The sequence below is a fragment of the Pelophylax lessonae genome, assembly GCF_965119305.1.
Source record: "Pelophylax lessonae genome assembly, chromosome: 6".
NCBI lineage: Eukaryota > Metazoa > Chordata > Amphibia > Anura > Ranidae > Pelophylax > Pelophylax lessonae.
Genome location: NC_138773.1, coordinates 113,611,000 through 113,632,874, shown reverse-complemented (window position 1 = coordinate 113,632,874; position 21,875 = coordinate 113,611,000). Strand labels below are relative to the sequence as shown.

Here is a 21,875-nt window from a genome sequence, read left to right as displayed (position 1 = left end):
CCTTTTGCTGACCACGGTGTCTAAAGTCCTCAATGTTGCCAGTTTCCTGCAAAAGATCTTGAACAGGACATCTTAAAACTCCAATCTGATTTGAAACCTTTGATGGGGAGAGCCCTTGGATGCAGTAGAACTACCTTACGTCTTGGTGCTGTGCTCAGACTTGCCATGTTGTATGACCTGTGACCAGAAACGGTCTTCCCAAATTCCAATTTAGTAGCCGAGTTTTTATCCTACACATTTTAGCAGCAGTTTTAATCCTTCTACACAGTGGTTTGTTTCAGTTACTGAATGTTTCAACGTGCATATGAAATTGGTTAACCAATTATACCAGATAGATGCTGATCATACACCGGACTCTAATCCTACAAAACCCCTGTCTCCATGCAAGTGTACCAAGTGTAAGAATTAATGCCGATTTAATTTAGATTTTTCTTCTGTTCACTCCCTTTGCATTTTGAAATTGATAAGCATTAAAGTATACATTTGTGAAAGCATTCTTACTTTTCAGCATTACCTCACACCTCAAAAACCATCAAAAGGAAAATACCCCTACAAAGGCTACCGATTTCAATACAAAATTATATTTCAAAATACACGTAGCAATCAACAAAGGCAAAGATGAGAAAAAAAATCCTTCCTCACAAATAACACTTGGGCTATCGTCTCCTCCACCAAGGTACCCCCAGGTACAACACTCCCAAGATCCATACATTTTTCTTTAAAAATTTCCTCACATCTGCATAAACTTTTTGCACAGTACTTTGAGTTCATTCATGAAGGGGTTAGAGAGAAAATCATTTGATTCAAAACAGAGTTCAAAAGACCAAGCACAAAACCTAAACGTTGCTGGAAATGAATGCCCCTTTTGCCTAGGGAAGATGCTCAGGCATTGAGCCAAGCTTATGCCCAATATTGTGTATAGGGCCTCCACATCTAAACTAGCAAACAGCATGTCCCTCCCAATTAGCAAATCATTCAGTTTCTTAAAAAAAACAAAAAAAAAAAAACATACAATTTTAATGTAGGATGGCACAATTTCAACAAAGGGTCTGAGGATTGTAGTCACAGATTTACTGATGGTCTGACAGATTCGAATTACTACACATGATGAATAACCTGTTCAGATGCTCATCTGTACCAAATACTTCTCGTTGCATTGACCTCAAGCTCTGTAGTACAGACTCTGAGGTTTACCCTTATACCATCTTGAATACTTTTGCTGGTCTTTATGTGATTTTCCTCTGCTAAACGTTAAAAAAAAAAGGGATTAAACACGAAAAGTAAATCTCCAGACAAGTATTGTCCAATGTCAGGAATTGGAATTGACAACTCTGCTGGGATTTAAATTATTTACCCTCAGTTCCTGCGTCAGTTGTCCGTTTTTACTGAACAGGAAGTGAGGAAAAAAAAAACAATCTGGAACAGGGTCCTTATACTTTGAACCAATCCATTTTTCGTTTGTGGACACTACACCATATGCGCTAACCATTCTGTTCTCAGTTCTCATGTAATATTTCAAAACTTCAATCTCAACTTATACATGATGCATTTAAAATGGCCAACCAAAATTTAATTTTAGACTTCCATTTTCCTGCACTGATAAGTAGCTTGGCGCAATAAAAAAAAAAAAAAAACTATAGCTGCTAGTCTGAATTTTTGCCAACATTCACTAATGAAAGTGCCAAAAAAAAAAATAATAATCTACATTCTGTCTCATTGGTCTTGTACACAGGAAAAAAATCAGCCTCAGTCCACTCAAATGCCTATTACCCTCTTCTAGTCTAAATCACAAAGTGATACTAAAGTGCCTTTTATTTTTTTTAGTTAAAAATAACAAACACGTTACACTTACCCGCTCTGTGTAACGGTTTTACAAAGAGCAGCCCCGACGATCCTCTTCTCAGGTCTCTGTGGTGCTTGTGGCCTCTCCCTCCTGTTGAGAGCCCCCACAGCAAGCAGCTCGCTAGGAGGGCACCTGAGTCGAGCCACAGCTCCATGTGTCCATTCAGACATGGAGCCGTGGCTCGCCCCCACCCCCTCTCCTCATTGGCTGACTGACTGATGGACAGCAGCAGCAGCTAATGACGCTGCACTGCTGTCTCAGCCAATGAGGGGAGGGGGGGGGGGCGAGTCCTGGGCAGCCAAGACACTCCTGCAACTTTGCTGGATTTAGATGGATTTCAGGCAAGTATTTGGGGGGGGGGGGGGCTGAGGGGAGCTGCTGCACACAGAAGGCCTTTCATCTTAATGCATTAAAATATAAAACATTCTGCCTTTACAACCACTTTAAAAAGACTCATATCCCTTGCGGTTTGATATGTATACATCACTACCTTAAATTACGGTGCAAAGGATGGAACCAGCCCCTCATTATCTCAAGTATTAAAAGATTACCTGTTTGTATACAAATCTCTTGGGTTCTGTGGAATGTAAGCAGTGTAGTGGGTCTTTAATCTCTTCCTCTCCAGATCTGTCCAGCCATCTTCAGTCCATTTTCGTTTAGCGTGGGAGTCTTGGTTCTTTTTCTCAACATATTCGGCATATGTCTGGATACGGTAGCTCTCCGCATACTTGCTGGTATTAACAGCTGAAAAGCAAAAGAGATTCAGGGGTTTGTGAAAAAATTTATATAACCATTTTCCTACTTAAATAAAATTTAGATTTAGGCTCCATTCACAAGGACACAGTCATGCTGAGTCGCAGCTCACTGAGATCAATGGCACACGTTCCAATCTACGCGACTTTAATTGAAGTCGGAGAGAGTTTGAAAAGGTGGTTATGGTACTACTTTGATGCGATTTTCTTGGGACTTTAGTGGCAGAGTGAAAAGTCGCACTAAAATTTGGGGGGGGGGGGGGAAGAGTTGCACTAGCGTGAAGGGAGCCTATGTTCTTGAGAACACAACCAAATCATGATCATATCCAAAAAAAAAAAAATCTTGATTGCAGTCAATGTAACATTTGTTACATGTTTATTCTTTGATTGACTATTCTTTGAAAGATGGATCTTTTTGAAACCCAGTCACATTCACCATATTTAAGACACCAAAGATTTAGTTCTCATGTGGATTTCCTTAACCACCAGACCCCTAGGCCAATTCGTACACTTCTCACATACAGTGCTCAAAATAAAATGAGTACACCTTTCTTAAAAGGAAGATTTTAAATTAATCTCTCCAACACGAACAATTTGCAAAATTGACAAAAGCACAGTCTTCTAGAACATTTGTTTAGCTCTATTACATGAAAGGGTAATATAAAACTTAGATTACAAAATCTTCAGTTGTACTTAAAATTTATGGCTGCAAAAATGAATACACCTCACAAAAAAAAGGACTACATCTAGTATTTTGTAAGGCCAGCACCAATTCTTCTTGAAGAATGGAAAAAGATAGATGTTGCAATATATTGCAAACTTGTTCATTCCATGCCTAGAACAACCTCTTTTAGAGCCTGAAATCTGGATGGAGAGTGATGCTCAACTTGTCTCTACAGAATTCCCCATATGTCTCCTGATCTGAATCCAGTTGAGCACCTAACTGGCCACTGAATCATATTCACCTCTTTCTTCAGAAATGCAATAGTGGCTTTAGAGGTGTGTTTTGGATCATTGTCATGGTGGAAAAGTGCACGATGACCAAGAGCATGGAGTGGTGGTAGCATCTTCTCTTTCAATATAGAGCAGTACATCTGAATTCATGCCATCAATGCAATGAAAATGAAATGCAACTCCGACACCAGCAGCACTCATGCAGCCCCACAGGACACTCATCACCATATTTCACTGTAGGCACCATGCATTTCTCTTTGTACTTCCTACCTTTGAGACGCTATACGGTTTTGATGCCATCAGATCCAAAAACATTTCTCTTGTTCTCATCACTAGTACAGAGTCCCAGTCTTTCAGCATGGGCCCTGGCAAATTCTAAGTGAGCTTTTCTTGTGCATGGGCTTTAGAAGAGGCTTCATGGACGTGTCGACACCATGCATGCCATTCCTCTGCAGTGTACACCGTAACGTGTCATGGGAAACAATCATCCCATTGTGGCTTTCTTCAACCCTTCTCAGAATATGCTCATGTTGCGGTAACCATCTGAGATGGTGCAGTTCTGTTACATTTTTGTATCACTTCTGCTACAGTATTCTGATTGTTAAGTAAAGCTTTGCTGATCTTCTTGAAGCCTTCATCTTTCTTGTGTAAAGAAATTATTCTCTTTCCCAGGCCTTGGGACATTTCTCTTCCATGTGGTGCCATTGCTGACAGAATGAAAAAGGAAGGGGTTTTCTTTGGTTAAGAAACGCCCTTTAATAGTCAACTGGGGCCTCCTGTTCACCTAATAATTAGACTCACCTGTATTTGAATTCTTGTAAATTAGGATTTTGTCACCTAATCTTTAGCTTTACTCTTAAGACTTTCATTGGGGTGTGTTCAATTTTGAACATGGTCTTGAGTTTGTTAGTAAAAACTGTGTGCGCGCAAATTAAATTGCAATCAATGACTCACATTTGTGGGAGTATTTTGTAGTATAGTGTCCCATGTGATTTTTGTGCTTACTGTAAAATCCATTTCTCTCAGTTTGATGGGACACAGCGCTCTAAAAAAAATTATAACTAGTGAGTTATACTGCCTCCTTCAGGAGTAAGACTATGCAGAACAAAAAACACCTGGCTATGCCCATGGGCTGTCCTCAGCTGGTATATAACCCTCTTCTCTGCTCTAGGTGGTATATAACCCCCTTCTCTGCTCTAAGTAATCAGTTTAGTAGGAAGCAGTATTTGAAGTATCAAAACTCCATAAAGGGGTGGGTGCCGTGTCCGTCGAACTCAGAAAATGGATTTTACGGTATGTAAAAAAAAAAAAAAAAATCTATTTTCTTTCGTTCGATGGACACAGAGCTCCATAAAACTAGTGGGACGTCCAAGAGCAGTACCAAAAAGGAAAATGTGGGGTGGGGAAAATAACCCAAGGCTAAACATAAGAGCCCTTAACCAACCCTCCTAAACAGCAGCCTGCAAAACGTTACGGCCAAAAGAAGCATCCTCAGATGCCAAAGTAACTACCTTATAGAATTTTGTGAAGGTATGCACGGACGACTAAGTGGCTGCCCTGCAAACTTGCGATATTGAAGCCTGATGACGGAAGGCCCAAGAAACACCCCAAGAAGGGTGGAACCTGACCTTTAATGGAATAGGCCTTAGTCACAGTCATTCTGATCCATTTGACCTTTTCTTGCTCCGTCTAATAAAAAAGCAAGTCTGACATCCGAAAAGACTCAGTAGCTGCCAGATACAACTGAATCGCACAAACCACATCCAAAAGCATGCAAATTCCTTGGGATGAGCCGGCTTGGGACACAACGAAGGCAACACAATGTCATTAAAATGGAAGTCCGCGACAACTTTGGGCAGGAATGATTGACAGGGACAAAGAACCACTATCACTATGGACTACCAAATAGGGACTGCGACAGGATAATGCCGCCAATACCAATACACTGCGGGCTGAGGTAATATTCCAGAAGGTGGCACTCTTGGTGGCTAACGTAGGCAAGGGAATCTCCCGAATATTCTCAAACGTAGGTTTCTGGAGAACTGAAAGCACTAAATTTAAATCCCATGGCGGCAAAAGACCGTACAGGTGGAGTCACATGTTGATCCCCTCTGAATGAAGGTACGAACTAAAAAGAGTGCGTGGCTAGGTGTCACTCAAAGAAGCTTGCCAAGGCAGACACCTGGCCCTTGATGGTACTCTGGGCCAACTTCTGATGAGCGCCCTGTTGAAGGTTAAGATCCGAGCCACAGAAAAGGATTGAGGATAAGCGCCAATCGACTTACACCAACAAATGTATGCTTTCCATGTACGATGGTATATCTTGCTGGAAGACGACTTCTTCGCCTTCACCATAGGACGAATCACTGATCCAGACAAACCTCTATTCCTCAGTACCTGGCTTTCAATAGCTAAGCCACTAAAACCAGTAACTAAAGCAGGATGGCTGGAAGATCCTCGCTCTTAATTCCTTGCAGGAACTGCGGAAGAAGGCTGAGCCGACGATGATGCTGGCCTTATCCTGGCCCTTGGATGCCTGAGGCGTCTGTCAGAGGACCCCGCGATCAGGCCACAAACTTTGGTATCCTACTGTGGGGCCGAACCTGCTAAAGGAGAGGCATGTAGGACTGTGCAAACAGGATTCGAGTCTGGTGGTATCCACCTTCACGACAGTTCTGTCTTCAAATTGGGAGAGAACGGTCAGTGTGACAGCAGCCAGTGAATCACAGCCTGTGAGGACCACCCTGGTCAGAATTTAAGTCAGACCTGGGTCATTCAATTCCATGGAAAGGGATGGGGGGGCTTAGGTAGTTCTGACATTACCTGAACCTTTGTAGGAGACTGAGTCTCAGAAGACTCAGGACCTAAAAAAAAAAAAAAAATGAAAAAAAGGACAAAGCGTTGTCCCCCTTTCTGGGTACCCCCAAAAGAAACCCCTCGCAGCTCTCCTTGGCACTCACCAAAGAAGTCCACTGGGCTGGAAAGTAGTGAAGATGCCACCCCCCCCCCCCCACCACAACAATGGGTGAGGCAGATCTTCATGCTGAAGGTGTCTAGTCTGCGGGTCAGGAGAAGCTAGCTTCAGGCTTACCAGAACAAGGTTGCTTGGAACCTCCCAGGGAAGATTTAAAAATATCTACTTCACTTATTCTCCGTCCCAGCAGCATAAAACTATGGGCTGGGGGGGGGGGGGGTCCCGGGACGTTTGCGACTAGGCTCCTTCCCTAGATTGTGGAAGGAAGGTACTCCATCCAGGGTAGCCCCAAGCGATCGCTTGAAAGGGCAGATCAGTGAGGGCTTTCTTAGAGGCTTGGTCTGCAGACCAATTCTTAGCCACATCACGCGCCTAAATCACCACTGCTGAAACAAAAGTTTGGACAGCACAGGAGCTGTATCCAAAGCTGCATCACAAATAAACTGCAGCCCATAAACCAACTAGTCTGCTAAATTAACATAAGCAGAGGGGACCTGCTCACCCCCAAAGGCCTTGGCGCAATAGCTTTGCCCATTCAGTTATGGTCTGACACAACAGGGCTGAGGCAAACACTGGCCGCAATGCTGAACCAGCCATAGTAAACATGCTGTGTGCCACAGCCTCCGCTTTGTGGGCCAGGTCTTTAAAGGACGGCGATTCCTCTACTGGGATCATGGTTGCTTTATTCAATCTGGAAACAGAAGGGTCCACCACTGGTGGACAAGCCCAGTTTTTAAAAAGGGCCTCTTCAAAAGGGTAACGTACAGAAAAACGTCGGGGGACCACAAAGGGTAATTTTGGTTGTTCCCATTCCTTACAGGAAAACCTGTCAAAATAAGGCACATAAGGAAAGCCCTTTGGAGTTTGAGGTGACTTATGGGTACCAAACGACACAGTCAAGTCTGTGGCTACATCAACCACATCCTCCATTTTTAAAGTCTTGTGCACTGCAGCAATGAGTGCGTCTACCAGTGGCTTTTCATTGGCTGCAGCGACCCTGGAGGAATCCTCACTATCTGATGGATCTGGGGGAGTGATATTATGCCCCCCTGGACGGGCCACGTCCACGGCAGAATCAGGCTCAGAATCAGATGAGATGGGAAGGTCCACACACCACTTCCACCCGGGACACTAAGGACTGCAGGACCGCCATCAGTGCAACCATGGGAAGCTGGGGTTCCAAGGGACCCGACACCTCCATGAGGGGGTCTGTGGGGTAGATGTGACTGAGGTTCCATAAGTAAAAAAAGCCTTGAAGTACAAAAACAATCTTTTTGGCTGCACTAAAGGATGCCCTCAAGGCTCCGGGTACCTATCAGCAGAGATAACAGGGACCTCCGAAGACTCACCCTACTGACCGGAGGAGCCCTGAGAATTCAAACCCAGCATCATGGACGCTATCCCTGTTCACATGTCCTGGACATAGGAAGAGGAGAAGTTTCGGCATCTCCACAAGGACACAGTCCTCCAGCATCCCTGTGACATCTGCTACACAAACATGGCTGACAACCGGAGACCAGCTAGATTAAGGGAAAATGCCCCCCCCCCCCATCAGCTACACTGAAGCATGCTGCCGGGATCTTTCCTGCACCCTCTGCAAGGGAACCCACCCCGCCCCCGAAGGTAGGACACACGTTTAGGGGAGACACCGCTGTGCACTTTTCACTTGTCCCTGCACTGGAACCCCCCAGCACTATACCCACACTGTAAAATGCAGGGCATGCACCTGGGGGGGGGGGGTCTCCTACACTGAGACCCCTCCAAGCAAACCGGGCGGGACACTATCCCAGGACCCTTACAGAGTGGGGATAGCGGGGGAGACCCCGAATTCAGGTCTAGACAGTGGGGGAAAGGGAGTGGGGGAAGCCCAGCTCCGTGAAGGATTTAAGGATGGAAGGAGGGAACCCGCAGGCAGGTCCGACTGTCCCTGGAGGTTACCCGTGTCTCCCCCAAAGAAAAAGGGGAGGGGGGGGGAACAGGACTGTACTTACCCTTTCATGGTGCAGGTAACTCTCCTGTAGCAAGGAGTTCTGCATGGAGCAGGGGAGCTGTCGGCCAAAGGACCGCTACAACTCACACCCAAGCCCGGTCGTACGAGACCCGGCAAGACGTTTAACTTGCGGGCCAGCCTCTTTCCGTGAGGCAATGTTGGGGCCGACCTAGCTCATAGCTGCGGTCTGCATGCACTCGCTGGCTGGGGGGACTACTGGATCTAGATTATCCAGCCCTGCAGGTGATTGTAGATCTCCAGAGCTAAAAAACAAGAAAGATGTAAGGAGAAAGTTGCTAGTACCAGAGATCCCAGCTGGGAGCCTAGTACCAGAGATCCCAGCTGGGAGCCTAGTACCAGAGATCCCAGCTGGGAGCCTAGTACCAGAGATCCCAGCTGGGAGCCTAGTACCAGAGATCCCAGCTGGGAGCCTAGGTCCTTACTCCTGACTAGACAGATTAAAAAACGGATAACCTAGAGCAGAAAGGGAGGGTTATATACCAGCTCAGGACGGCCCATAGGCATAGCTAGGTGTTTTTTGTTCACCTCCAGGAGTAGGACTAGGCATGCAATATAACCCACTAGTTATGATTCGAAAGATATTGATTTTAAAGGAAGTTAAAAGTTTGCTGACAAATCTGTTGGGGGTGTACTAATTTATGCTGAGCACTGTACATGTAGCTTTTTCTGCTAGAAAATACTTGGAATCCCTAAACATTTTTTAGGCAAAACCTGGTGGTCTTTAAAAAACAAAAAAAAAAAAAAAAAAAAATTGCAATGTGACAATATTGGTGTAATTGTTTACAAGCTTTAAAATTGCACATGCCTGTGGGGTGGCGACATTACAGAATCTAAAAATCTCTATAGTAAACACTTTAAAAGTTTTTACAGGTTACCAGTTTAGAGTTTAACAAGAGGTCTGGCTCTAGAATCCTTGGCCTTGCTCTGAAGTTCGCGGCTATACCTCACGTGAGGTGAGATTTACATATGTGCGTGGCACTTACGCATGAGATTGCATTTGAGTGAGGACAGGGGCACTTAACACTTTTTCTTTGATCAACTTAATTGCCAAGAAAAAGGGATGAACATACTTTGCGATTGCATGGGCCAGATAGGTCCCCTTCATGGAGAGATCTGGGGTCTTTTAGATGCCAGATCTCTCCTCTGGCCTTCAAGGCGTCTGATCAAATGCTGTAGAAGCTGGCAACGGCTTGTAAACCAAAAACTTAAATGGATAAAAAAATCCTTGTTGCTTCCAGTTTCTTTCATCACAGAGGGGAGGCGAGCACATGTGCACCTTCCTCCCCTCTCAGTCCACAAGCATAAGGAGTGGCGGAGGTATGGGGCTCCCCGATCGCTCAGATCAATTCTACAGACCATCACTTGCTGAAAATTTTGGTACAAGGATGATCGCTGCAGCCATGAACCCTGTACGGCTACTTCATCCAAATGTCGTATACGTACATATTTCTAGTCTCTTTCCTCCATTTTCACCTATTGATCCTGCCAGCAAGTCTTTTTTTAACCACTTGCCGACCGCCGCAAGTACATATACTGCGGCGGTCAGCCCCGGCCAGGCAAAGTAACGTACCAGCCTGTCACTCGCTTGTGAGCCAATAGCGGGCGCGAGCGTGCGCCCGCCCTGGCTCGTTCCCTAACAAGTCAGTGTGTGTGACAAACGGACCCGATGTCCTCCGGTCACTCGCGATCGTTCGCCGTGAAGGGAGAAAGGCAGGCGGCTAATGTAAACAAAGCCGCCTGTCATTCTCCCCTGTGTAAAAATGGAGATCACACGGTTCTACTATGTAGGACCGTTGATCTCTGTTCTTAAACCAGTAGCCATGTCCAATCACAGTTAGAAACACGCCCCTAGGACACACTTAACACCTCCCTCTCCAATACAGTTAACTCTTTCACTGCCAGTGTCATTTTTACAGTAACAGTGCATATGTATAGCACTGATTACTGCAGAAATGTCACTGGTAACCCCAAAAGTGTCAAAAATGTCAGTCAAGGGTCCGATCTGTCCGCCGCAATGTCGCAGCCGCGCGCAAAAAAAAACGTAGATCGCCGCCATTACTCGTAAAAAAAACAAAACAAAAAAAAAACAAAAATCTTTCCCTTTGTTAGTAAACGCGATAACTTTTGCGCAAACCAATCAAAATACGCTTTTTGCGATTTTTTTTTACCAAACATGTAGCATAAAACAAATTAACCTAAAATGTTAATAAAATTTTATCTTTAAATTTTTTTGGGGAATTTCATATAAAAAATGTGAAAAATATTGTTTTTGCAAATTGATGCTTTTTCTTGTTTAAAGCGCATGATAAAAAAAAAAAAAAAAAAAAAAAAAAAAAAAAAAAAAATCGCACAGGTGATCAAATACCACCAAAAGAAAGCTCTATTTGTGGGGGAAAAAAAAGGACGTCAAATTCGTTTAGGTACAGCGTCACATGACCGCGCAATTGTCCGTTAAAGTCACGCAGTGCCGAATCGCAAAAAAAGGCCCTGGTCAGGAAGGGGGTAAAATCTTCCAGGGCTTAAGTGGTAAAAGCTCTGCAGTTTCAGGGATGAGAGACCATTTAATGGAGGCAAGGGGTGCTTAATCATACCAAAAAGGAATAAAAAACAAAACTGTGCTATAACTGAACCCAGACTCTAGTTAATACTTTATAATCAAATCTGTTATTGTAAATCTGCTAGAACCTCTATCCCTCCCTACCCTTCAGCTGACAATGCTCACTTTATTTTACAGAAGTCCATATTAAGTCAGATTTTAGGCATCCTTAGCAAAAGAAGGTTGAGAGATACCGCCTTATTACAAATCCTTGCAATATACATTTAATCCTAGTCATAGTTACTTTTTTTCAGCAAAAGTGGACTTCTTATATAAAGTAGAACTATAGCAAAACTATATTTTCAGGGATTTCCTCCTCCCTTACTCTATCCAAAATGAAGGAAATTCTTTGGGGACAGTAGGTCACCAAGCACTAGTGGCCCATTGGCAGATTTCCCCGGATTTTTTTCTGGGGACAACCCAAAATTTTGCATTTTTTTTTTTTTACTTTTAATAAATGGTAAACAGGACAAACAGAGTAAATCTTAATGGGGGCATAGACCGCAGTAACAGTTTTAATTAGGGATGCACCGAAATGAAATTCTTGGCCGAAGCCGAATAATAATGAAATGCTTGGCCGAAGGCCGAATACCGCACGCGGTGTTTCGCATTTTTTCCATTTATTTTGCCAATTTTTTGTCCTCTCTTGTCCTCTCACTCTCTCTCATGTCTCTCTCATGTCTCTCTCATGTCTCTCTCATGTCTCTCTCATGTCTCTCTCATGTCTCTCTCATGTCTCTCTCATGTCTCTCTCATGTCTCTCTCATGTCTCTCTCATGTCTCTCTCATGTCTCTCTCATGTCTCTCTCATGTCTCTCTCATGTCTCTCTCATGTCTCTCTCATGTCTCTCTCATGTCTCTCTCATGTCTCTCTCATGTCTCTCTCATGTCTCTCTCATGTCTCTCTCATGTCTCTCTCATGTCTCTCTCATGTCTCTCTCATGTCTCTCTCTCTTGTCTCTCTCTCTTGTCTCTCTCTCTTGTCTCTCTCTCTTGTCTCTCTCTCTTGTCTCTCTCTCCCTAAATGTTACTGTAGGGAATGGGATTCAGTGCACACTGCAGCCTTGTACCATAGGGTTAATGTTAGTGACAGCGTAGGGATTGGGAAGATGCTGGGAATGGAAATCAGGAAGCATGCAGGCAGCCTTGTAAATTTTAATTGCAGATACTGGGCAGGTCAGGGTTAATATGGTAACATCAATTACCTCAGTGACAGTCAGTCAGTGCCAGTGTGGACTCGATCAGATTATACAGTGACAGACAGTCTCTCATAGTGGTGGTAGTAGGAGGCTGGAGGTGGACTAGTAGGAGTCTGGAAAGGAGCACAGCCGCATACATACATTACTCACTCGTGCACTGCAGCCTGCCCCACACATTCAGTGAGTCTCACTCTCCTCCCTAGTTTTTTCAATGGCACATTCAGGAAGCCAATCATGCCGTGAGTAGCGGCACAGCGGAACCAATCAGGTGTGCAGGCACGCGTGATTGGTTCGCTGTGCAGCTAATCACGGCGTGATTGGCTCCCTGAATGTGCCATTGAAAAAACTAGGGAGGAGAGTAAGACTCACTGAATGTGTGGGGCGGGCTGCAGTGCACGAGTGAGTAATGCATGTATGCTCACCGCTGAAGTGTCCCGGCTTCCCCTGCCTAACACGGAAGTCTGTGAGTCCTCCTGTCCTCCTCCGAGTCCCTTCCCCCTACCTCGGCGATATGAATATCGCCTACGGCCACAGAACGATAGTCGATATATCGACTATCGTTCAGCCCTATTGTTCGGCACAAATTTATTCGGCCTTTTTACATTCGGCCGAACACTGAAAGTGCTTTTTTTGCTATTTTCGGCCGAATAATGTTCGGTGCATCCCTAGTTTTAATTCTAATCCCTTTCCACTTTTTTTTTTTGGACAAAGTTTTACCTTTAACTACTCAAATTCAAAGCACTTTCACCCCCTTCCTGCCCAGACCAATTTTCGGGTTTCAGTGCTCTCACACTTTGAATGACAATTACTCAGTCATGCCACACTACCCACATAAAATTTGTGTCTTTTGCACACAAATAGAGCTTTCTTTTGGCAGTATTTAATCACTACTGGGCTTTTATTTTTTGTGCTATAAAGTGTTTTTCCACAAACTTTTTTAAAGCTAATTGACGGACGCAGTCTCTGATCCTTAGCAGTAGGGTTATGCTGCCCCCTACAGGAGTAGGACACTAGGCAGAAAAAAGTTCTGGCTATGTCTATGGGCAGTCCCAGGGGATATACCCTCTCTCCTTCTGCATAGGATGTCCGTTTTGTATCAAAGCAGTGTCAGAGAAATAATACCAACCCAACTCAAAATAAAAAAGGGCGGGTACTGTGTCCCGTCAATGAACTTCGAAAACTGGATTTTTGACTTACCGTAAAATCCTTTTATCGTTCATTGATGGATGCTGTCTCTGATCCATATCAGTAGGGACGTCCCAAAGCAGTGCCATAAAATAAGGGGTGGAACAGCAGAAAAAATAAGTCCCCAAGGCTAAACATACCCAACCAGGCAACATAAGACTCATCAGAACAAGATCAGGCCCACCTGAAAAAAAAAAAATAGTAAACACCCTGAAGGAAGGCCAAGAAGCCCCCTAAACAGCAGCCTGCAAAACTTTGCGGCCAAAAGAGGCATCTGCAGTTGCCAGCACATCCACCTTATAAAATTAGGTAAAAGGTGTGAACAGACGACCAGGTAGCTGCCTTGCAAACCTGAAGCACAGATGCCTGATGGCGAAAAGCCCAGAAAGCACTAAATGCCCAAGTAGAATGTGCCTTAATAGGGAAAGGAGGAATCTGGCCCTCAATTGTATAAACCTGCACCACTGTGTCTGATCCATCTGGAAATAGTCGCAGCAGACGCAGGCAGTCCTTTCTTTGGACCATTCTTGAGTACAAAGAGCGACTCAGACTTCCGAAAAGACTTAGTCTCCACCACATCCAGACTATACGGTGCAAATTCCTTAGGATGATTTGGCTTAGGACACAGAGGGTAACACGATGTCCTCATTCAAGTGGAAACTGGAAACCACCATCGGAAGGAAGGACAGATCCGGACCAAGTACCACTTTATCCCTGTGAACCACCAAATAGGGAGGACAGGACAACACCGCCAGTTCCGACACCCAGCGCGCGGAGGTGGCAACAGAGGACGCAACGGTGGTACCCAGTGTCGCACCCCCTGGATGAAGTTAAGCACCAGAGATTGGGCGGCTAATGGCCTTTGGAAAAAAATTGCCAAGGCCGAGACCTGACCCTTGATAGTGCTCAAGGCCAACTTTTGATCAACACCACGTTGAAGGAAAGCCAAGATCCGAGCCACCACCGAGTAAGAGCAAGGGGGAGCCCCAAGAGACTCACACCACGCAATGTATGACTTTCATGTACAATGATAGATCTTTCTAGATTTCGCCTTCCTCGCTCTAAGCAGAATGGGAATCACTGAAGCAGACAATCCCATCCTTCAGAACCTGGCTTTCAACAGCCAAGCCATCAAAGCGAGCGTGGAAGACTGGCCCCTGAGACAGCAAATCCTCCCTGAGAGGAAGTCCCCAAGGATCATCTGCAACCAGCCTGACCAGGTCAGCGTACCAAGCTTGGCGAGGCCAGTCTGGAGCCACAACAATGACCGGAATCCCTTCCGCCTCGATTCTGCGAAGAAGTCTTGGCAGCAACTTGAGGAGGAAAGGCATACATCAGCTGATACTGATCCACATGGCCACCAGCGCATCTGCGGCATCTGCCAGAGGGTTCCAAGAGCGGGTCACAAACCTCTGCACTTTTCTGTTGATCTACACCTGGAGTGCCCCAACGAAGGCACAACTGCTGGAATACCTCTGGATGGAGGGACCATTCCCTTGCAACCAAAACCTGTTGACTGAGGTAATCCACCTGCCAATTTTTCACTCCTTGAATGTGAACAGTGGAGAGAGCTAAAACAAAGCGTTCCACCCTTCGAAGGATGCCTGCCACTTTCAAGGTCGCTAGGACACTTTTGGTGCCCCCTTGGTGATTGACATAAGCCACAGCCGTGGAATTTTCCAATTTAATGCGCACTAGACAACCCGGCAGGTGCTTGGTCCAGTGGACTAGGCAAAACTGGCTTGCTCTCAGCTCCAGAACATTGATCGGTAACCTGGATTCCTCCAGGGACCAGGCAACCTGCTGAGAAGTCCTCCCCAACCGGACAGACTTGCATCTGTGGTGACAGTTGTCCAATATATAGGGTGGAAGGATTTTCCTTGCTTGAGCATCGGGGACCGAAGCCACCAGATCAGGGACTCCCTGGTCACCTGGCTCAGCTGGATCCGATTGTCCGGGGAATTTGGATTCTTGTTCCATTTGAGAAGGATTTCCTTCTACAGGATCCCCATGTGGAATTGAGCGAAGGGGACCGCCTCGAAGGATGACACCATCAGTCCCAGGACTCTCAAACAGGTCTGAGGGGACGACCATTTGCTGGACAGCAACAGCTGAACCACAGTCTGCAGTTTTTCTGGAGGAAGAAATGCCCTGGCTGAGGACGAGTCCAAAGTCAGGCCCAGGTAGTCCAGTCTCATGGAAGGGACCAAAGACGACTTCTGAAGGTTCAGAATGCACCCGAACTCCTCCAGAGTGCTCACGGTGATTTAGAGATTGGTCACCAACACCTTGGGAGACTCCGCACGTAGAAGCAGATCGTCAAGGTAACCCAGGGCCATTAGCTGCCCCCCCCCCCGCTGCCGTAACAGTGCCAGGACAAGAGCCAACACCTTTGTGAATAACAGAGGAGCAGAGGCGAGACACATGGGCAACCCCACTAACTGATAGTGATCCTCTCCCACTGCAAAATCGTTGGTGTCCTGCACAGATTGGGATGTGAAGGTAGGCATCTTTGATGTCTATGGAGGCCAAGAAATTGCCCTGATGTAGGGAAGCCACCACCGTGCGGGACCGATTCCACCTTGAATTTTTGAACTTGCACGAAGCAATTGAGCGCTTTCAGGTCCAGGATAGGATGCACCTTTCCTTCCTTCCTGGGGACAGTGAACAGGTTTGAATAAAAGCCGTAAAAATGTTCCACACACGGAACCAGAATTATTACTCCCTGTTTTACCAAGTCCTGAACTGCCCCAGAGAGCACCAGCAAGCGATCCGGGGACAGTCGCACATTGGAAAGGAAAAACCTTACTAGCGGGACGGATCGAAACTCGATCTTGTAACCGGACCGTATGACCTCTTAAATCCATTTGTCTTGTATACGGGATAGCCACAGGTCTTGTCCTCGGGTCTGGAGAAACCAGATTTTTTTTGCCAGACCAGGGTTGCTTGAAACCGCCCGAGGGAGTCTTGAAGGGCTTCGCCTTATTGACTGACCCTGAGAGGCAAAGAAACTTCTTGTGTGCTGAAAAGGAGGGAGCCCGTCTGCAATGAGGGTCCTTACCCTTGTTAGCCTGAGGGAGAGAGGTACTCTTATCCCCCGTGAGACATTTGATAATTTCATACAGAGTAACACCAAACAGGCGATCGCCTTGAAAAAAGGCAGATCAGTCAGGGTCTTAGAAGTCTGATCCGCAGACCAGCACTTCAGCCAAAGTAAACACCGGAGGACCACTGCCGAAACCAACAGTCGGCCCCAATATGGGAGCAGTGTCCAGTGCGGCATTGCAAACAAAATGCAGCCCCTGCACCAGTTGGCCCAAAAGTTCCTCAAAAGGCAGGAGGAAGAGGTTTCCCCTCCAGGTCATGGCGTAGTAACTTAGCCCATTCAGTCAATGTTTGCGAGACAAGGGCAACCGCAAACAACGGTCTTCGTGCAGACCCCGCCAGGGAGTACATATTGCGGGCCACAGACTTCACCTTCCTATCCGCCGGATCCTTAAAGGAGTCCTCCACTGGGCTCATGGTAGCTTTATTCAGTCTTGAGACCGAGGGTCCACTTCTTCACAAGGGACTTCTTAAAAGGGTGGCGTCTAGCAATCCGCTTAGGCACCCCAGTGGAATGCTTTTGGCGGTCCCAAAATTTTTTGAGCATGTTTATTTTATTTTTTATTAGGTTGACAAAAATTCATAGGAAAGGGAAAAACCTTTGCCACTCTGGATGGCTTGCGAGTGCCAATCTTAACCTACTACTCAGTCGCGTCCTCCATTTTTAGGGTCTCACGCACAGATACAACCGGTGCGTCAACCAGTGCCTTATCTTGTGTGGCAGTGGACGTAGAAACGTCATCCCTCACTGTCAGGAGACAGGGCGTGAGGTAGCGGACCCGGCAAAGAGACCCGCCTCTGCGTTGGTTGAGTCAGATATAGAACCTGATACCTCAGATGAGGCAGGGGTAGGTGGAGGGCATTTCTTAGCACCTTGCCCTATAAAGGCCAGCTCTACCCGGGACAAACAATTCCAGGACCAGTTACTATGTATATAAAAAGGTGTTCTGTACAGTGTACAGAACTGAAGATGGTTAGATGGTCAGTACAAATTTAGGATACAAAGTGTCTGAGTTTAAATAATAGCAAATTTATTGTGGGTAAATTACATATATAATTGTAACCGTACAGATATAAAACACTATTGGTGTATCAGTTAAACAAGAAACAAGACAAAACAACATAAAACAATACATATAAACAAAGTACCGGCCGGTGCAAAAAATGTTACATTCACAGGGATAATGTGAAAAAATCTGATATATGTGGTAAATACCACTTAATAGTCTTTCCTGTGATGCGTGTCTGTGGATGGGCGGGATCCTGTGTAGAAATGGTGTGAACAAAAATAGTTTTAAATATGTGGGGATCCTGGATAGCAAGTTATTGTCGGGATGGCTTTATTGTAATCCCCAACTAGCATCACATATCTGAGAAAGGGAATAGATGAAGTAAAGGCAATTACCACCGGAGTGAATGATCATACATATCCCGGATTACAAAACTACTTCAATACCCTGGAATTTCACTCAGTAGATGTTAATTAGTAATTACAATAAAGCCATCCCGACAATAACTTGCTATCCAGGATCCCCACATATTTAAAACTATTTTTGTTCACACCATTTCTACACAGGATCCCGCCCATCCACAGACACGCATCACAGGAAAGACTATTAAGTGGTATTTACCACATATATCAGATTTTTTCACATTATCCCTGTGAATGTAACATTTTTTGCACCGGCCGGTACTTTGTTTATATGTATTGTTTTATGTTGTTTTGTCTTGTTTCTTGTTTAACTGATACACCAATAGTGTTTTATATCTGTACGGTTACAATTATATATGTAATTTACCCACAATAAATTTGCTATTATTTAAACTCAGACACTTTGTATCCCTAAATTTGTACTGACCATCTAACCATCTTCAGTTCTGTACACTGTACAGAACACCTTTTTATATGCATGCTAAGGTTAGGCCAGACATGTATTATTTAAATACAGGGACATAATATAGCATAATTTACAACAAGCTCCACTTCATAACCTTGTATAACCAGTTACTATGTAACTATGTAAGGACCGCCGAAATTGCATCCATCAACAGCTGGGGTCCGGTTCAGCCTCCGAGGGATTCAGATGGGGGACACATGATCTGTAGGGTCAATGTTGCAGCAGGGGAACCCGTCAGCAAAAGTTGAAAAAAGTGACAAGGTTTTTTTTTTTTCTTTTTAAAGTCCCACCAAGCTACCCCCCAGAGGTCAGGCATGGTGCACTGGAGACCCCCAGCAGAGAGAGACCCCCAGACTAACCCTGTACCAAAGATGCACCAGGAGGCCCAGAACATCTGCACAGCACCTGTCAGCAGCAATCTCAATCAAAAAGGGGAGGATCTGAAAACAGCCCTTGGTATAGGGAGGGGCTCCACTCAAAAAAAACACCTCCAGGAACTCCCATTCTGATTTCTATTAGAGAAAGCCACTGCAAAATGGCTGTGCCGGGTGTACCAAGATGGCCGCCAATCTCCTCAGCACATGAGACTACAAGAAAATGGTGGCCCTGCGCAGGCTGCAGAGCAACTGAAGACCCTCATGGGGACAGACTCCAAAACTGGATTGATTGGCAGGTGGGCCTTGGAAGAACAGGTAGGAAACACCCCCCACCCCACCCCCAGATGCGGGCTGAAGCGTGGTCCCAGCCCCCAGGAGTAGGCACAATAGCCCCCAGCAGTGAGGGGGGGCAGGTAGAAGTGGGGGTGCACGACAGGACAGAGGGAGCAACCGTCCCAGGGAGGGGCCTGCGTCCACCCCAAAATCCGGGAGGGGGGGGGGGGGAGACACTCACCATATCGAAACAACCGGGCGCCATCTCCTGACAGAACCCTTCTCTGCCGAATTGGTGAGGCTGTTGGCCAAATAGGAATGCTGCAACTCAGTCGTATGCAACCTGGCGAGAAGTTTAACTTGCGTGGCCAGTCCCGGTTCAGTGGGACTAGGTCGCGGCCGACCCAACGCGGAGCTAAGGCCTGTGTGCGCTCATTAGCTGGCTGGGGTAATGACTGCATCTATACATCCAGCCTGTAGCCCAGATCCGGCATAGTTGCTTGTAGATCTCACAGGAAAAAAAAAAAAAATCTAGAAAAACCTGCCAGGACCAGAGATCCCGGCAAGGAAATAGGTCCTTACTCCTTACTAGGCAGATTAAAACTGACATCCTATGCAGGAAGAGAGGGTATACCCGCTGGGACTGCCCATAGGCATAGCCAGAACTTTCTGCATATTGTCCTACTCCTGTAGGGGGCAGCATAACCCTGATATGGAACAGAGACTGCGTCAGTCAATAAACGATAGAGAAAAAATATTTCTTTGTTTCAGTCATAAAATTTTGCAAATTCATAATTTTTCTTCATAAATTTTGGCTAAAATGTATACTGCTACATACCTTTGGTAAAAATAACCCAAATAAGTGTATATTTGGTCTTTGTGTAAGTTGTAGAGTTTACAAGCTATGGTGCCACTCATTGAAAATTGATTACGGAAGGGGGTGGGGCTTTCCATTGATTGGTGTGTTTATATTATATAATAAATGGCCAAACAAATTAAATAGCCATTTTCTTGTACCAAAAACAGGACCTTCTTGTTGCCAAATAGGGCTGAAGCATTTGGTCATTGAAATCCCCCTCCCCTCATGTAAAGATTATGTTCTTGGATGCATGTTGGCTTTTGAATGGGACCTAGCCTTTGAACCTCAACTGTGCTGTCTTTATGAATGGTGGAAATCCTATAGATTCCGGCTATCCTTCCACCTCAAAGCCAGCACTTTGTTGCCTCTCAAAGCTGCTCTTTTTCCCCCCTTCGCATTTGTTGACCAAAGATTGTGGAAAGCCCTTCCTGTTAATTCTGGTTGTTCTGCAGGCCAGGGCTTTTGTAGGGTGTAGGTGTTTGAAAAGGGGCAGGCTGGTATAGTAGTTATCCAGGTATATGCGATAACCTTTGTTCAACAGTGGGTATGCCAGGTCCCATACAATTTTTCCAGTTATGCCTATGTAGGCTGGGCACTCAGGGGCTGCAGCTTGGAATCTTCATATATGCGGAACGCATACAGCTATCCCGTGGCTTTCACATAACTTGTAAATTTTGACCCTGTATTTGGTCATTTTGCTAGGAATATATTGTTTTAATCCTAGCTGGCCTTAAAAGTATACCAGGGACTCATCCACACATGTTCTGATCAGAGACAAAGTTCTGCAAATCTTTGGGAAAAAAAAAAAAAAAAAAAGTATGAGTGGTCAAATTGAAGGAAGCGCATAATCATCTCATATCGGGACCTGAACCTTTATGGCAGAACAAATGGGCATGTGGTGGAAAGGGTTGGTGGACGAAAAGACATGTCCTTCATTTTTTTGGAAGCCCCATGTTTATAGTGAGGCCCATAAACAATTTGAACTCCTCCAAAATCAAATCCTTCTACTCAAACGGATGGGCATAGGAGGATTGGGGGTTGTTTGCAATATACTGCTGGAGATAGAGAATGGTCTGGTCCACAATAAAATTGCCGCAAAGTGTTAGGCAAAAATCTTCTCAGGATTGGCCAGCACACCTGGCTGTGCAGTGAAAGGGTGAATGCTAGCTGATCCAGAGTTGGAAGGCAGCCATGATGAAACTCCCGTGCCGATACTTGGGGGCGATACTGCAGCACTGGAGCTGGGCCTGGGCATTTGATCCTGGGGTGTATCGCTGGTGGCAGTGCTGGTACTGGGCATTTGATCCTGGGGTCTATAGCTGGCGACAGTGCTGATACTGGGCATTTGATCCGGAGGTCTATTGCTGGTGGCTGCCTGGTTTCCAGAGTGCCATGCCCTTTTAAGAGGGGCCCATTCTTCCTCCGATTTAGTCGCAGATCCACTGCTTTCAATTGATACAAATTCTGAATTGGATTTGGAATAGGAATCTGATGAGAACTCCCCGCTGCTCTCATTAGTCATGGGTGACAGGTAATGAACACTGATGGCTGACAGGTGATGGTCACTGATGGGTGACAGGTGCACCAATGATGGCAGTCTGATGGGTGACCGTTACACTGATGTGGTGACTGTTGGGTGACTGGTGCAATGGGGGGGCTGAAGACTGTACACGTCTGATGTGGACAGGTTCTCTGTGTTTAAATGAAGAGTAAATTAAACACAGATTGGTAACTCACTGCTCCTGGCTCATCTCCTCACACTGGAAATGTTGTGTGAGGAGAGAAGAGCTGGTAACAGTCAGTTACCGCTCCGTTTACATTTGTGATCGGCTGTGAAAGGATCAAGGTT

General features: G+C 45.6%; 1 protein-coding gene across 1 annotated transcript in view; it reads right to left on the bottom strand.

Moving 5' to 3' along the window:
* The window catches only part of PARN (poly(A)-specific ribonuclease), a 327,504-nt gene that overhangs the window by 43,243 nt on the left and 262,386 nt on the right, over positions 1–21,875 (bottom strand). The window contains exon 22 of the mRNA XM_082262315.1: positions 2,395–2,587. Within this exon, the coding sequence (XP_082118441.1) occupies positions 2,395–2,587 (193 nt within the window). The remainder of the gene's footprint in view (positions 1–2,394; positions 2,588–21,875) is intronic.